We start from the raw sequence: 13,874 nt of genomic DNA, 5'->3' as shown, positions 1-13,874 counted from the left end.
TGCTTCATGGCTGGAAACAACAATCTTGATGAGGTAAACTACTATGATTTAACCATTGAGGACTTGCATGTTATTATTGATGATCTCACTTTAAACACATCAAAACTGCTTGATAAATACAATGAGTGCAGATCTGAAAGAAATGTGTTAAGAGCTGAAAATGATTTTTTAAAAGAAAAAGTGAAGAAAACTGAATGTGCTTTAGACATCATTGAAGAAAACAGATTTCTAAAATCTGAACTTGAAAAATTAAAAAGAAAGCACATTGTGGATCCTTCTCATGAGTTAATTGCTGAAAATAAAAGATTAAATGATATGATTAAAAGGCTGAATGGTGACTTAGCAAAATTTGCTCAAGGTTCTAGCAACTTGGACAAATTACTTGCAAGTCAAAGACCATTGTTTGAAAAATCTGGTTTAGGCTACATAGCCAAGGAAGATGTTGTTTCTAACACTTCCTCTATAAAATTTGTGGCCTCTTCATCAAATACCAAATCCATACCAAACAAATCAGGTATCGGATATGTTTCAACATGTGAAGGAAAATCTGATGAAGAATACACAATTGAAACTGAGCCTTCACCAAAAACTGAACCGTGTTCAAACCGGCCAGGTTTGGGTTATATTTCGAAAAATGAGGCTGCTTTCAAGAAACTAACTTTTTTCAACAAAAACTCATTTTCGAAAAGCAAAAATATTCAAAAAAATTCTGGTGAAAATGCTTTTGCAAAGAGGAATAACTTTATTAAAAATCAGTTTGTCAAAAGAAATGCATCTCCTCTAAGAACCAGAAAATTTCAAAGCTTTAATCATTTCAAGCAATATAACTCACATCAGTTTCAGCAACACACACCAGAAAATCATTGTGTTAATTGCAAGAAATTTGGTCACTCATATGCACAATGCTTCATTGAAAAGAGAGTTGTAGGAAACAAAGTCTACAATGTTGTTTGTGATTTCAATGCACTTGGGCAACCAAGATGGATTAACTTCAAAGGATCCAAATTAATTTGGATACCTAAGGCTACTTGAAACTCATCATGCAGATTTGCCTAGCATCCAAGAACAAAAAGGACATGTGGTACATGGATAGTGGATGTTCAAAGCACATGACTGGAAGGTCAACCTACTTCATCAAACTAAATAAGTATGATGGAGGTTTTGTGACCTTTGGAGATGATGGTAAAGGTAAAATCATTGCTGTTGGAAAAGTAGGTAATGAGCAATCTACTTTCATTGATGATGTACTTTTGGTATGTGGTTTAAAGCACAATCTTTTAAGTATAAGTCAGCTGTGTGATTTGGGATATTTAGTTGTTTTCAAAAGGCTTGAATGCTGTGTTGTTAATGAAAAGACAAATGAAGTGATGTTTGTTGCCAAGCGTTTCAATAATATGTATGGACTTACTCTTGATGAACTAAAGAATCAAAATGTAGCTTGTCTTCACTCTAAAGAATCTGAAAAGTGGTTATGGCACAAGAGATTGGGGCATGCAAGTATGTTTCAAATAAACAAACTTGTAAAGAAAGAATTAGTAAGAGGTCTTCCTTTGATAAAGTTTGACAAAGACATCACTTGTGATGCTTGCCAAATGGGAAAACAAACAAAAAGCTCTTTTAAACCAAAGGAAGACATCTCTACTAAAAGACCACTTGAGTTGCTACACATTGATTTATTTGGTCCAACAAGAACTCAAAGCCTAGGTGGTAAACATTATGGTTTAGTAATTGTGGATGACTACACTAGGTTTGGTTGGGTTTTATTTCTTGCACACAAAAATGAAGCCTTTTCGGCCTTTGAGCCTTTTTGCAAGAAAATTCAAAATAAAAAGGATTTGAAAATCTCTTCTATAAGAAGCGATCATGGAACTGAATTTGAAAATAATTTGTTTGAATCCTTTTGTGAGAAATTTGGAATATCTCACAACTTCTCTTGTCCAAGAACACCACAACAAAATGGTGTTGTGGAAAGAAGAAATAGAAGCATACAAGAGATGACAAGAGCTATGCTTTGTGAGAGCAATGTCCCAAAATTCCTTTGGGCTGAAGCGGTTAATACAGCTTGCCACATTTTAAATAGAACAATCATAAGGAAATTTTTGAAGAAAACCCCTTATGAACTTTGGAAAGGCTACCCACCAAACTTAGATTACTTGCACATCTTTGGATGCAAATGTTTTGTTTTAAATAACAAAGAAAATTTGGGAAAATTTGATCCAAAGGCTTATGAGTGTTTGTTTGTAGGATATTCCACAACTAGTAAAGCATATAGGGTTTATCATCAAGATGCTAGAATTATTGAGGAGTCCATACATGTTACATTTTGTGATACTAACTTGGTACAAAGCATTTTGGAAGATTGTGATGCAGGAAATCAAGCTCAAAAGGAAGATGAAGCTGCTCAAAATCATGAAAAAGGAAATTCTGGACAAGCTGAACCAGAAACTGCTAATGCTGAAAATTCAAGAGACAATTCCATTTTGTCTCATGAATCTGAAGGAAATTCTGCAGCCAACAGCGCCCAGAATCCCTTGGTGAATGAATCTGCCTCCAAGTCCACCAGACCTCGTGAATGGAGATTCTTGAAGAATTATCCTGAGGAATTTGTCATTGGGGACGTCTCTCATGGAGTGCAAACAAGATCTTCCACTAGAAAGGCAAATGAAGGATCAAACATTGTCCTTCTCTCACAAATAGAGCCTCAAAACGTCAAGGAAGCACTCAGTGACCCTTCTTGGGTTAAAGCTATGAAAGATGAGCTTCTTGAGTTTGAAAAGAACCAAGTATGGACCTTGGTTCCAAGGCCTAGTGGAAAGAAAGTGACCGGCACCAAGTGGATTTTTCGGAACAAGTTAGGAGAAGATGGTAGCATTGCAAGAAACAAGGCAAGGCTAGTGGAACAAGGATATGACCAAGAAGAAGGAATAGACTTTGATGAATCCTTTGCCCCTGTTGCCCGAATGGAAGCCATAAGACTTCTCTTAGCTTATGCTACATTTTGTGGTTTTAAACTATACCAAATGGATGTGAAATGTGCATTTTTGAATGGTGTGATAGATAGAGAAGTTTATGTGGAGCAGCCTCTTGGTTTTGAAAATAAAGAGCATTCTGATCATGTTTTTAAATTGTCTAAAGCTCTCTATGGTTTAAGACAAGCTCCTAGGGCTTGGTATGAGAGACTTAGCTCTTTTCTTTTGAAAAATGATTTTCAAAGAGGCACCACTGATACAACTCTATTTATCAAGAATTCTAATGATTCGTTTATCCTAGTCCAAATATATGTTGATGACATTATTTTTGGATCAGCCAATGAATCCCTTTGTTCTGAATTTGGAGAACTCATGACAAGTGAATTTGACATGAGTATGATGGGTGAACTTAATTTTTTCCTTGGGCTGCAAATTAAACAAACTGAAAATGGTATTCTCATTCATCAAGAAAAGTATGCCAAGGAATTAGTTAAGAAATTTGGCCTTGAAAACGCCAAACCCATGGGAACTCCCATGCACCCGAACTCTAAATTAGATAAGGGAGAAAATGAGAAAGATGTTGATGAGACTAGGTATAGAGGAATGATTGGTTCTCTTATGTACTTAACTTCCTCTAGACCCGATATTGTGCAAAGTGTTGGATTGTGTTCTAGGTTCCAATCCAAACCAAAAGAGTCACATCTTTCGGCTGTTAAAAGGATCATTAGATATGTTCATTGCACGTCCAATTTCGGTCTTTGGTATCCTAAGATTGATGATTTTTCTGCAGTTGGTTATTGTGATGCAGATTTTGCTGGTGACAGAGTTGATAGAAGGAGCACTTCTGGTTTATGTTGCTTCCTTGGGAAGTCCTTAAACGTATGGTCAAGTAAGAAGCAACCAACGGTGGCCCTTTCCACTGCAGAGGCTGAGTATATAGCTGCTTCTTCTTGTTGTTCTCAGCTTTTATGGTTAAAAACGCAGCTTGCTGGTTACAAATTAAATGCTGAAAATATTCCCCTGCTGTGTGATAATATGAGTGCCATTAATATTTCTAAAAATCCAGTTTTGCACTCTAAGACTAAACATATTGAAGTGAAATTTCACTCAATAAGAGAACATGTCCAAAAAGGGGCTATTAGTATTCAATTTGTCAAATCAGAGGAGCAATTAGCAGATATTTTTACAAAACCATTAGCTGAGGATAGATTCTGCATGCTTAGGACTTGTCTAGGAATTTTGAGTTATGATTCCTTGTTTGAAAAATGCTGATGTATTTGCTGGAGCTTTTTGTCTCATAAACAGGCATGAGACAATTCTGGGCAAGTGATGAACGTTTCCATCAAGTCAACGTGTTCTGGGCTTGTTTCAAATGAATCTCAATCTGAGCCAACCTCAATATTCAGATCAAGAGTGGTCCAAATGTGTTTCATTAATTTCATATCACCTCAAGGCCCAAATATGAATGTTACAATCTTGTTTGTTAGTTTTTGATGACTTGTGTGTTTCATGAAAGGTTTTCAATCAATGTTTTGTGGCCCAAAAGGTTTTCAAGAGGATTTAATTTTAGCCCAAAAAGGTGTTTCAGGTTAAACTGATGTTGGGCCCTGTGCCTACACGTCAGTTAAGTGGGATGAAGGAGTTGGTGTTTCTTACAATGATGCCCTGGCTAGTATTTGTGAACATATCTCTTTAATAGATGACATTACACCCACTCACAAAGCCCTAGGATATGAGCGTGCTCAACTGCACCAAATAGTCAATCATATTATTCTGCCTCAAAGCGGCTCATATCAAAGGGTTTCCTACACTGATACTCTTGTTTTATATGCCCTTCTCACCAAAACTGAAATTTCATTTGCATATTTGATGGTTAGATACATGTTTGACTCTGTTAGAAGTGAAAAGGACAAAGCTCTTCCTTATGGCATGTTTCTAACTTGCATTTTTGAGTATTTTGGTGTTGACTTGACCAATGAGAAATATGAAAATAGACATTCATATCTAAAGGGAGGTGGTTCAGTGAAACAGCAAAAAGGACCAACTCGATCTGAGAGAGTGGTTCTAGATGATGATGATGAAGAGTTCATTCCAGATGATTCTACTGCTCCTTCCACTGAGGGTACTTCCATCTCCACTGGGAAGAAATCCACTCTGCTGAATGTGGTCAGGGATGTTGCTCAAGAGTTTGTCTCCCAATCGAATCACTTGATTGAATTGAGCAAAGAGAAAAGGAAGCTGGCTAGCAAGCATGAGAACTTTCTGAAGAAATCAAGGGATAGGGTGGCTGTACTGATGACTTTCATTGACAACCTTCAAAATGATGAAGACATTGCCACGGATGTTGAAGAGGAAGCTGCTTCGGAGGGGAATGGTTCTGATGCCTAGGATTTGTCTCATAAAAACTGTTGTTGCTGCTCTCCTTTTTTTGTCTCATGAATTCTGCTTCTTTAGTACTTTTAAACTGTTTCATTTTGGATGACTGTAATAACTCTGGATATTACTGCACCTTTGGTAGTTTAGTTAGCACTTTGAACTGTGCTCTAACTCTTTTCTGCAGGATACAAGACTTTGTTTTTGTTGATCTTGTTTATTATCCGCCCTTGATGACAAAAGGGGGAGTAATAGCAATAGGACCCTAGTATTTTTTTGGGATTTTTGCTGCATCCATACTTGAGTTTGCATGTTGAATAATCTTTGCTGCATTAATACTTGTTTTCACATGCTGAATCTGTTTGCTGATGGTAATAGCTTGATGTTGGGCTGATTATGATATGTTGCTATCTGATTCTGACCCGTATGTATTAAAGCTCTATTTTGGCCATTTAAACTATCACTGTTTGCTATACTTTTGGTTGGTACATAGCATCTGTTTAGTTCCATATAAGTATATGTAAACAGGAAAGAAGAGAAGAGCATAAATTCAGGGGGAGCTAACCTTGAAAAGGAAAGGGGGAGCAACATAAAAGCAAATGACAAAAATCAAAGGGAGTTTTCTAAACCTGACTCAAACTCATTTCCTTTTGATTATAGCTTAAATCATGTTTGTCATCAAGGGGGAGATTGTTGAGTTAAGAAATTAACTAAATTAATTAGTGATGACAAACATTATTTTTGAGCAAAATAAATAATTAGTGTTGATTAATTATATTTACTTATTAACTAATTGTTTATTGTTGCAGGCCAAATGTTAATAGCCCAAATGGAATAAAAGGCATTCAGCAAAGAATATTGGGCTGAAAGCAAAATAAAGAGCCCAAGCAAAAGCAAAGAAAGAAACCAAAGAAATTAAATCGGGCCAAGCATACCAATACCCGATCCAAGCCCGATCTGGTTTCAGAAATGCAAATCCCTCTCTTTTGCTTAACCAAAAGCAACATCCTTTTCCTCTCTAATCAAGTCACATCAAGACTTCAGTAAAGTAAGAAAGAGAAAGAGAAGAAAAGCTTCCTCCATAAGCCAGTAACCAAAGAAGCAAGAAAGAGAAAATTGAAGCTTGAGGCACAGAAGTAAAGAACAGAAAATCCAAACCAAATCAAGCTTAAGAAAGGTAATCCATCTCATCTTGCATGAATCAGATCTTCATCCCTTCTTCCCAACTCTCTACACTATCCGAAAATGGCTTTCAAGGGAAAGTTGATATCTGTTCTTCACTGCTACAAATCCACGGTCACAAGAGATTCTTGGGGACCAAGTTGCATTTCTATGGCTAAGATCAAGTTGACCATAAGAAGAATTCTATTGTTACTGCTTTGTGGCTTTCGGTCAAAATGAGTATGTCAGAGGGAAAGTTTCTTCTCTGAGGATTAAGGTAAAAAAGTGAATCTGTGAGTAGTTGAAGCTCAAGGCTCAAGGTGTTGACCTTGGAAGAAGAACTCAGCCACATGCAAGGAGATATAAGAAGCTTGCTGTTCATTCAGAAAGTAAGGAGAGAAAACCAGTGAATAGAGGTTTTGTTCTGAGAGAGCACTTTGAAGAAGTTCAACTAACTGGACAGTGTAACCTAATCAAAGGTACATTCCGTCAGTATGAAGAACTAAATCAGAGGCTTGCTAATCTGGTTTTTCGCATAGCACAGAGGCTGTTGATGAAGTCAATCTCCTTCATGTTTTACTGATTGTAATGTACTTTTCTAAGTTTATCTTTCTGTAATTTCTTGTGAGAAAAGGCATTGTGAGAAAGCTCAAGTAAAAGCCATGAGTGGAAAAAGGCTGAGTGATACACTTGAGAGAAAAGCCTAGAGTTATTTTCAGATTTCTTTAGGTGTGTTTATGTCTTGTATCTTGTACCTGTGAGGTATCCCTTTCTTAGTTGGGTTAGCACTAAGAGTGAATAGTTAGGTATTAGCATAGCCAATGTCAAGTTAGGTTAGAACTTGAGTGTGAAAGGATTGGGTCAATCCTGAGTTATTGGTGTATGTAATACTGTTAACTATAGTGAAATTCTTCCATAGTTGTGGAGGAGACTGGATGTAGGTTGCATAGCACAAGGCAATCAAACCAGGATATATGCTGGTGTTAGCTTTTCTCTTCTCTGCTGTGTTCTGTTTTCTGATATTCATGAGACAAAAATAAATTGTCTCATAAATTTCCGCTGTTGAGTTCAAACAGAATCAGAATTGCAAATTTGTTTAAAAGGGTAATAACAGCAACTAAAAAGGAAGGCATAGATTCAACCCCCCTTCTCTAAGACTACCACAACCTTCAATATGGATGACTACGTATATCTTGGGTGGCTATCTTTCTCAATGTTGAAGGAATATTTTTCAAGACAAAATCAAATTAATTGAGAGTTGAAAATAAAGTGTCGTACATGTATAAATAGTGATAGTATGGCATGAGTATTAGACACACAGCAATAAATCATTCCATTCTCTCTCTTTTACTATAATATTCTTCTCTCCTAATAAACTCTCTCTCTCTCTCTCTCTCTCTCTCTCTCTCTCTTATCTCTATGTGGTTTTAAGCTATAATATTAGTAAATAGATAAATTACTTATATTATAGTGAGATAAGAGCATATTTATATTTTTCTATTTTATATTCCTTATTTATTTATTTCACAACACGTTATCAGCACGAGACTCTGATCAAATTTTTAGAAGACTCAGGTAACAAATTTTTATTATGGCGAAACTCTCTCATCTTGAATTCAATGCTCTTAATATATCTGGAAACAACTATTTATCAAGAGCATTGAATTCAAGACGGATTTTTAGTTGATCAAGATGGATTTCAGCATAAAACTAACCCTAAAAGTGATACGGTTGTTGGAAATACTTCTTCTCCAAGTGCAGCCACTCCCGCTGCTGAGAACGATGGTCTTTCTGGTGGAACATCGCAAAGTCCAGCTCCCCCACCGTTTCCTGCCTCAAATCCTTCATCAGAAACACAAACTGAAGTTGCTAGAACTACTGGCAAGCCTCCAAAAGAGGTAAAACGTAAACCCAGTAGAGCACCTAGTAGTGTTTGGGCGCATTTTTCTAAAAGTTCTCCTAATGAAGCCTGCTGCAACTCTTGTAAAAAAATATGCATGCAATAGTTCTAGTCATGGTACAATAAATTTGCATAAACATTTAAGAATTTGCACTAAAAACCCTCATAAGCAAGTTGAAAAGGGACAGAAAACTATTGCACTTGGGAGCCAATTTGAGGATGACCCTAATGTAGTCACTATGAAGCTTGTTGATTTTAATCAAGAGGAAACTCGTCTTGCTCTTGCAAATATGATAATTGTTGATGAACTTCCTTTTAAATTCGTTTAGGCTCAAGGGTTTAGACAATTTATGAGTAAATCACAACCTAGGTTTAAGGTTCCCTCTCGTAGGACAATTGCTAGAGATTGTATGGCTTTGTTTAGATATGAAAAAGAGAAGTTGAGAAATTTGTTATCTGAAAATCGTCAAATGGTTTCCCTTACTACCAATACTCAGACCTCAATTCAGAATTTGAATTTTATGTGTGTGATTGCGCATTATATGGATGAGTCTTGGACATTGCATAAAAAAATATTGAATTTTGGTTTGATTACTGATCATAAGGGTGAAACTATAGGGAGAGCCTTAGAACAGTGCTTGCAAGAGTGGGGTATTAGAAGGATATGTTGTGTAACTGTTGACAATGCTAGTGCTAATGGTGTTACAATTTCGTATTTACTTAGAGGCATGGGTGATTGGAATGGGTCAACATTGTTAAATGGGATTTCATGCATATGATATGTTGTGCTCACATATTAAATCTAATTGTCAGTGATGGTATGAAAGAGATTGATAGCTCAATAACTAAAATCAGAATTGCATGCAAGTTTGTTAGGTCATCTCCTACTAGGATGCAAGCTTTTAAGAGGTGTGTTCAAGAGGCTAATATAACTTGTAAAGCTAGTGTAGTGTTAGATATGTCTACTAGGTGGAGCTCTACCTATTTGATGCTAGAGGCTGATGAGAAGTTTGAATCGACTTTTAGTCGGCTTAGTTATCAAGACTCATTTGATTTGTTGGCGCTTGAGTTTGAAGGAGGACCTCCTGATGCTAATGATTGGAAAATGGCACGTATGTTTGTGAAGTTCTTGAAAATATTTTATGATGCAACTCTTACTTTTTCTAGTTCTTTGAATGTTACATGTAATAATTTTTTCAATAAATTGTGTGATATTCAAAAAACTTTGAATAAGTGGAGAAAGAGTAATGATGTTAGTTTGCGAAAGATGGCGACACAAATAAAAGTGAAACTAGACAAATATTGGGAGGGTGATGGCATAAATTAATTTCTCTTTGTGGCTGTTTTTCTTGATCCTCGTTACAAGTATGAGTATGTTGAATTTTGTCTTAATCGGGTGTATGGGTTGAATCAAGCCAAAGATATGTTGAAAAATTGAAGGATATCATTCATAAGTTGTTTGAGTATTACTCTATGATATATCCCCTTCCAGATGGTAGTTCTTCTGGTAGTTTTAATTCTAGCATTGCCTCTCACGATCATGGGGTTGGTGGTGAAAATGCAAATGAGGAGGAATATACCTTCGAAGATGAGTTTAGATTGAGGGTTAAAAAAAAAGCAAGGTGAGGTCAAAAGGAATGAATTGGAAAGATACATGGAAGATAATGTGGAGGATAACATTTCCGGTTTAGACATTTTGCGTTGGTGGAAATTGAAATCAATGAAGTATTATGCTCATGCTCACATGGCTAGGGATTTGTTGGCTATTCCCGTCTCTACTGTATCTTCTGAGTCGGCATTTAGTACTAGTGGTCGTGTGCTTGACCAATTTAGAAGCTCATTAAGTCCTTTTATTGTTGAGTCTCTAATTTGCTCACAAAATTGGTTGAAGACTCAAGAGAAGATGTATGACTTAAAGCAAGAACTTGAGGACCAAGAAAAACTTGAATTAGGTAACTATTTTTAAATTATATTTCTTTAAATTATTATGTAATTGTTGTTATGGTTGAGTCTCTAATAATAATTTAATTACTGTTAATGTAGAGCTTTCAACTTTAACAATATCTAATCAAGCCATTGGAGTTGATATTGTTTACAACAATTTGAGGTTAACATTTTTTCACTAATTATTTATTTGTTGAATTACTTTTAATTAATCAATTTTATATATTGACATTAGCTAATTATATGCTGATTTTTTGAAGGTCACAACTCCTCTCTTGAATATGCTTTGGTTGATGGAGTGAAGGATTATGGAGTGAAGACTTTGAAAACTAGACAAATATGTCTATTGCACTTTTGTATTTAGCTTCTAATGTTTAGATTTTAATGTGTTTTGGTTTTGACTTCTTTCAAAGATAATTTACTAGACTTTTGTATTTAACTTCTAATATTTTTATTGCCCTTTTATATTTTCATTAGACAAAGATTATTCACTATTAATATGTTTGAATTTTGATGAGTTTAGTTTTTAATATATTTGGTGTTTAATATGTTTGCATTATTTCTATTGATGTTACATGTTTATTGTATTTGTTAAATTTTTAAGCTAAAAATTTGCCAATTTGGTTTTTTATGAATTTCAAAGTCATCGGGTACCCGCTACCTGAACCGAAATAATCCGCTCTTAATCGGTTTGGTTTGGTTCAGGTACAAGCACAAAAAAATGCAAATTCGAACCAAACCGACTCGTGATCACCCCTAGCCACGATGATTAAATCATGCATTTGCTTTTCGACTTAATGGGCAGCTCTTTAAGCAATAGTTAATGGTCCGTGTACCATGTATGAAGCGGGTCTAGTGACTGATTTATTTGTTTGGTTCAATAAAAAAGTTACGGTAGTATCGGCGAGAGTTTGTGTGGGCTGGGAAGAGAAACTATATGTTGCCAGTTGCCACAACTCACTCCCACTTCTCACAATCTTCCCTCATAATATTGCAATGCATGTGCATACTTATCCACATTTTTAACTTAAACACCCTTTCATTCATCTTCCAAATACTTTTTTTTCCTGCGGAGAGAATTATCAATTTCTTAGCCCATGCTCTAAACAACGTCACTTCCTATTTTCAGGCAAAAAAAAAAAAGTCACTTCCTATTAAAATTTTAGAATACTGCCGCACAATTTTCTCTCTGCATTGCTGTGAAAATTATGTTAGAAATAAGAGAGTAATCTAAAAAAAATGTATTTGTGTATTTTCAGTTTGTCTAAAAGTACAATGTACAAAGAGTATATATAGCTGCTAGAAGAATCAAAGTAATAAAGGCACATAATCCACTAATTAATATACAGATACGCTATATAAATACAAATGATACTAATTGATCTAATTTAATTCTAATTATTCTCTTAACATCCCCCCTCAAACTCAAGTGGGAGCTAAGGATACCATCTTGAGTTTGGATAACAGAATTCGGAAACGAGTCAGATGATGAGCCTTCGTGAAGATATCAGCAGTCTGATCCAGTGTTCCAACAGCTATGAGACGAACAACATCAATAAGGATACGTTACCGAACAAAGTGACAATCAATCTCAATGTGTTTGGTGAACACATCATTATGAGCGATCTGAATAGCACTACGGTTGTCACAAAAAACATCAATTGGGGATGACTGAGGAGCACCCAAGTCTTCGAGAAGCCAACGAATCGAGATAACTTCAGCAGTGGTATCAGCGAGAGCACGGTATTAAGCTTCTGTGCTTGAGTGAGTAGTGAATGTTTGCTTCTTAGCTCTCCAGGAAATGAGAGAGTCACCAAGAAACAAACAATAACTAGTAGTGGAACAATGATCAGTGGGATCACCAGCCCAATCAGCATCTGAGTATGCCTGAAGCGATAAAGATGAATGGGCTAAAAAATAAAGGCCATGGAATAGGGTGCCTTTGATGTAGCGAAGAATGCGAAGAGTTGCCGCATAGTGAGTAATACGAGGAGCTGACAAGAACTGACTAAGAACATGAACCGGATAGGCGATGTCTGGTCGATAAAGAGTCCTCCAACTAGGTGTCGATAAGGAGTAGGATTATCCAAAACAGTGCCATCCATAGGAGTAAATCGAACATTAGGCTCAAGAGGAGTAGACTCAGTGCGACTATCTGTAATTCCAGCTCGAGCAAGAAGATCTGAAGCATATTTAGCTTGAGAGAGATAGATGCCATCATCGGTGGATATGACTTCTAGACCAAAAAAATAGCTGAGAGAACCAAGATCTTTCATCTCAAAAGTACGGTGAAGGGACGCCTTGAGATCAGATATACCATCAACATCATCTCCAGTAATGATCATATCATCAACATACAAAAGTAGAAGAACAACTCCACGCTCACTTTTACGAATGAAAATGGCATTCTCATGAAGGCTACAAGTGAAACCAAGATTGCATATGGTAGTGCTGAACTTGTCAAACCATTCACGAAGAGCTTGCTTAAGTCCAAAAAGTGCCTTGCGAAGGAGACAAACCTTACTAGAAGGACAAACCTTACAGTAGGAGCAGGAGCATCGTCCGGTCTGGAATCATCGGGAGATGGTGAAGATGGAAGAGGAGGAGCCTCAAGAGATGGACTTGAGGTAGACCTTGTAGTATCATCACTAGGAAAGAGATCAACATTTGAGTTAGTAAAAAATGGTGACGGAGTAGAAAGAATGGACTCAAAAGAGGAAAAACAAGACAACATGTGATGCTCCCAGAAGACAATATGACGAGATATACGAATGCGTTGAGAGATAGGATCCCAACAATGATAACCCTTATGTTCAGAACCATAACCAAGAAAACAACACATGCGAGCCCGAGGTTCAATTTTATTGTGTTCATGGGGCTGAAAAAGGACAAAACAGACACAACCAAAAACACGGAGAGAACTGTAATTGGGAGAAGTATGATAAAGACGCTCAAAGGGAGTAGTGTTACCAAGAACAGAAGAAGAGAGTCTATTGATAACATGAGCAGTAGTGAGAACAGCTTCACCCTAAGCACGCTCAAGACAAGAAGAGGAAATAAGCATCGCACGTACAGAGTCAAGAATATGACGATGATTACGCTTAGCTCTGCCATTTCGTTGAGAGGTACCAGGACAAGAAAACTCAGACGAAGTACCCTGTTCAGCGAGAAAATTTAAAAGTTTGGAGTCACGATATTCCATAGCATTATCACGTCTGAAGATTTTAATGACCTTTGAAAACTGAGTTCGAATCATAATGGCAAAGTTAATATAAATCTGAGGCAACTCATGACGATTAGTCATCAAATAAACCCAAGTAAATCATGAATAATCATCAATAAAGATTACAAAGTATCAAGCCCCTCCCATAGAAGCGGTGAGAGCGGGGCCCCAAATAACATAATGAATAAGATCAAAAGGAGAGCAAGCAGTAGTTGAATTATTATTAAAGGATAAGGCAGGTTGTTTTGCAGTGTGACAAGAAATGCAATCAAAAGGCTCATTTTGAACTTGACCTAAAACACCG

General features: G+C 36.4%; 1 protein-coding gene across 1 annotated transcript; it reads left to right on the top strand.

Annotated features, from left to right (window-relative positions):
• Positions 1 to 6,587: 6,587 nt before the first annotated feature.
• Positions 6,588 to 10,626, top strand: LOC110269428 (uncharacterized). Its single transcript, XM_021117253.2, has 5 exons — positions 6,588 to 6,638; positions 8,207 to 8,401; positions 10,295 to 10,355; positions 10,447 to 10,510; positions 10,608 to 10,626. The coding sequence occupies exons 1-5, from the start codon at positions 6,588 to 6,590 to the stop codon at positions 10,624 to 10,626; spliced, it is 390 nt and encodes a 129-aa protein (XP_020972912.2).
• The last annotated feature ends 3,248 nt before the right edge of the window (positions 10,627 to 13,874 follow it).

This window comes from Arachis ipaensis, chromosome B3 (genome assembly GCF_059453495.1).
Source record: "Arachis ipaensis isolate K30076 ecotype BB chromosome B3, ASM5945349v1, whole genome shotgun sequence".
NCBI lineage: Eukaryota > Viridiplantae > Streptophyta > Magnoliopsida > Fabales > Fabaceae > Arachis > Arachis ipaensis.
This window is presented reverse-complemented; position numbering and strand designations above follow the sequence as displayed.